This window comes from Cynoglossus semilaevis, chromosome 10, assembly GCF_000523025.1.
Source record: "Cynoglossus semilaevis isolate Cse_v1.0 chromosome 10, Cse_v1.0, whole genome shotgun sequence".
Lineage (NCBI taxonomy): Eukaryota > Metazoa > Chordata > Actinopteri > Pleuronectiformes > Cynoglossidae > Cynoglossus > Cynoglossus semilaevis.
In genome coordinates, this window is record NC_024316.1 from 19,718,066 (window position 1) to 19,719,294 (window position 1,229).

Genomic DNA, 1,229 nt, shown 5'->3' on the forward strand with positions numbered 1-1,229 from the left:
GGGCTTCTTTCACAAACGTGTTCTTTAATCACTGGGTGAAATGGATGATGTGGTTCTCAACATGTGGTAAGCGGACAGGGGAATATGATCCCTTTGACTGTGTGTGGCTTCAGAGTATCGTTCGTAGTATCAGTACTTTGTAGTACCACCATCCTTTTTATTCACAATTGACTTCATCACAATATGTTTGGAACGAAATGACGCCACCTTGAGGTAACTGTACATGCAGATGGACATCCAGTTGGTCAGCATTTTCTCCACCACAGACTCGGTCCGACGCAGCATCAGTTTGGGGTTCTTTGAAGCCGAGGCGTCGATCAGATCCACCAGCAGGTCTTTCATAATACTGGTGTAGTACTCCAGTTTACCATGGAGGGCGATGGTGAGCAGAGACGCCAGGCTGCATCTGAAGGATGAGAAAACCAGAACCTGAGACCAGGACCTGAGACCAGGACCTGAGACCAGAACCTGAGACCAGGACCAAACTAAACCCTGACCCGAGGATTCTGGGGGATTTGACCAACAAAGATCTTTAGTCTGAAACTGATTTTAAATTCTATTTTAATTTCATCTCAAAACCATCAGTGTTTGTTTGGGGTGTAGGTTCTGTAGAGTACTACCTTACAAAAGTACTGCAGTACTGAGCAGTAGGTCCAGCAGCTGTGCTCCAGAAACAGCAGTAGTAATATTCAGGTAGTACTGCAGTGACAGTGATGGATTGGACAGTAACTAACGAGATGGAGACGGAGCCCCCTGTGGGGGGGGGGGGGGGGGGGGGGGGGGGGGGGGGGGGGGGGGGGGGGGGGGGGGGTTGCAGCTCATATACATACAGTACAGTATGTTACACACATGACTACATACAGTACTGCATGGTATTGAAGTGACTTCAGGTGTACTGTAGTACTGTAGTACACACGACAGGGGTGTATTTATCAGTGAAACACGGTGATATTCCTTGGAGTATTTTTGGTGAGTACTGGGTGGTACTCCTGTAGTACCAGTGTACCTGTCTCTCACAGCGAAGTCTTTCTGCTGCTCCAGGGCGTGGACGAACGTCACCAGGAAGTGTTTGTTGTTGAGGAGCGTGGAGAACAGGGTGATGCCCTCCTCCACGTTAGGACGGGTGGAGCTGGTGTTCTGAACAGACCACAGACCACAGACCACAGACAGACCACAGACCACAGACAGACCACAGACAGAGCACAGACAGAGCACAGACGGACCACAGA

The 1,229-nt window shown here is 49.7% G+C and overlaps 1 protein-coding gene across 1 annotated transcript in view; it reads right to left on the reverse strand.

The window, feature by feature from the left end:
- plxnd1 (plexin D1) overlaps positions 1-1,229 on the reverse strand; it is a 58,247-nt gene that overhangs the window by 7,111 nt on the left and 49,907 nt on the right. Inside the window, exons 24-25 of the mRNA XM_025059168.1 lie at positions 1,007-1,137; positions 208-406 (exon numbers count right to left, since the gene is read on the reverse strand). Coding sequence (XP_024914936.1) covers positions 208-406; positions 1,007-1,137 — 330 coding nt within the window. The remainder of the gene's footprint in view (positions 1-207; positions 407-1,006; positions 1,138-1,229) is intronic.